This window comes from Atta cephalotes (assembly GCF_000143395.1).
Source record: "Atta cephalotes unplaced genomic scaffold scaffold00114, whole genome shotgun sequence".
NCBI lineage: Eukaryota > Metazoa > Arthropoda > Insecta > Hymenoptera > Formicidae > Atta > Atta cephalotes.
The window spans coordinates 9,052-11,778 of NW_012130178.1; the positions used below are offsets into that span (position 1 = coordinate 9,052).

The following is a 2,727-nucleotide window of genomic DNA, read 5'->3' on the forward strand; positions in this document are numbered from 1 at the left end:
TTATAACAACCGTTGCCATCTCGAATGTTTAGTTTATATTTCATATTACATTTCTTTATAACAAGTCCTTCCTCATTATTACGGAGGCATATATTGAATTCCTTTATCAATTCTTCCCTTGTGACAAAAGTGGCAATAATTAATCACTTATTGTTTTTGCAATAATTATTACTTAAAAAAAAATAATTTCATACGAGAAAATAATTTTACATCTGGTAGACATTCAATTTCCAAACAATAATCCGATAACATTGACGACTTATCTTATTGTGACATTTTCTTCATAATATTTTACCTGTTTGAAATTAAAGTAGATTGACATACAGTTAGAGAACCTTCCTCTTCGATGAATATATCGTTGAGAAGCTTTAATCTGTCTTTATAAGGTGTATCAACGAGCAAGATATCATTATGCAGAATCACATCAAACGCAACGAAACACGGTTGATGTCGACTGCTCGCCGATAAATTTTTGACATCGAGATTCATACCTTTTGTACTAAATATTTTTTTCTCTTTATGCCAAGCCATTAATTCTCCATCCAATATTAAAGAATGACAATTCGGATTCAAACACCGCGTAAATACCGCGGTTAAAAAACCTATCAGAAATATTGTAATTTAATTATAATATTTACAGTTTCACAATATCTACACAGTTTCAAAATGAAATAAATAATGTACAGACGATGCATTATTATACAGCCAATTTTTAATATATATAATATATCAAGTACGATCTATCTACCTACATTAATAACAATTCGAGCAAATTATGAGTGAGTTTCTTCATTTTACAATAACAAATTTTTTTTAAGTGATAATAAATAATATAAATTGACAAACAGTAAATAAAAGTAGGAGTATATAATCGCTACACGCGAAATATTCGTAGCCGAATGTCGTATGTATGTATATATATATATATATATATATATATATATTTAAAATTAGACACATGCAAGATGTTTGTAGCGAATGTCAGGTATTTAAAAGTATTACGTTAACAATATAAATATATTACGTTAACACAATATAATTATATACAATATAATTGTTAACATAATAATTTTAAATATATATATATAATATATCTACTTTTAAATATCTGACATTCGCTACAAACATCTTGCATGTGTCTATATGCTCCTCTTCTGTTTACTGTTTCTTCAACTTGTTTATTCAACTTGGAGTATTCGTCGTCATCATACCCAAAGATCCAGTTTCTCCGTATCCATACTTGTTTGTGATGTCGTATCCTCTACGTGTCAAATATTTAAATTTTCCATTCTTCATATGAAGTTGCGACCTCTCGCCGTCGTATTTAGTTTGAACATAGTACAAGTCATTGTTCCGAAATAATTTGTCGATATTTTCGATATTACATCTCCCTAAGAGCATCGGCTTAAAATGTGAAAATATTTGTATGCTGTGTTCTTTTAATTTGATCTTAGGATTACGTAATTGATTACAAATCTCGCGCAGATCATTCGTCACAAGAAATTTATCATTCGCGTCGGGATGATAGACTTGAAAGAAATGGACTGCAATTAGTCTTTTAATGCGTCGTGAGACACATTTATTATATATATATATATACAAAACATTCTGTTATTAGGCAATTAAGTTATACGAACTGTGCAGTATTCTTTGCGTTCCTATACTAAGTCGTAAATCTTTAAGAATGATACGCGTCATCCACTTCATCTCAAATCCTGTAATTTGTCGGAAAAGTACTCGAAACATTTCAACTTTTTGCTGCCTCGTGTTTCTCCCGGAGATACTATCAAGGAATTCGTTAATCCGTGCGATCGTGAATCCAGTATTGATTCGAGGTAACTTTTTATTCAACACGCAGTAAGCTCGATCAGCGAAATCATTTCCTATAAATTTGTCCGACGAGAGTAAATCTCTAAAATAAGAATGTTGCATGTTTTTAAGAAAATTTCTTCAAGGAAACGTACGTATTAGTTAGCTGTATATGTACATTTGTGAAGTAAAATTCTTATATACATATGTATATATTTGTATAAGGTAAGATATGTATACATATCCAGCAAAGTACTTTATCGATTATAGCATAAACGGTTAGATTACAATTGGAAGATTATATTATACTAACCGATAATTTGCCAACTTTTTATAACTGTCACTATTTTTTGCGAAACCGTATACGTGAGCGTAAAGATTTGCTAACGAAACTTGCTTCAAATTATGCGGTCCACGCTGTCGTTCAAGATCGGGTAGTATCAATCTTAAGATAGGATAGAGTGACACATCCTAAGACAAAATTAAATCGTAAATCATAATTAGAGCCGGGATATAATAACAATGCCGTATTATTGTCATAAAATATGTTACATCACTTTACACATTCGGCTCTCATTGGTATTATTTTCCTTTATTCATAAAATATGTTATTTTACGGAACAAATTTGCAGGATACTTTCATCCAAGTCGCTTTTTAAAGAATGTTGTAATTTTTTGTTTAGAATTGTATTGATAAAAAAAGAGAAAATATCTCACGATAATCTCTTTGTTAATGCTTATATAATGCTAATATTAATAAGGTACTATCATTGTGATTAATAGGCGTAGTCTAATGACGACAAAATATGCATTTTACATCTCTCTCTCTCTCTCTCTCTCTCTCTCTCTCTCTCTATACATCGTCATACGTTAGATTAGAATAGAAATTTTAACAATTCTTATATTTTTAAAAATGAA

General features: G+C 29.9%; 1 protein-coding gene across 1 annotated transcript in view; it reads right to left on the reverse strand.

The window, feature by feature from the left end:
* Positions 1-1,182: 1,182 nt before the first annotated feature.
* The window catches only part of LOC105625140 (DNA ligase 4), an 8,774-nt gene continuing 7,229 nt past the window's right edge, over positions 1,183-2,727 (reverse strand). The window contains exon 8 of the mRNA XM_012206480.1: positions 1,183-1,544. Coding sequence (XP_012061870.1) covers positions 1,183-1,544 — 362 coding nt within the window. The remainder of the gene's footprint in view (positions 1,545-2,727) is intronic.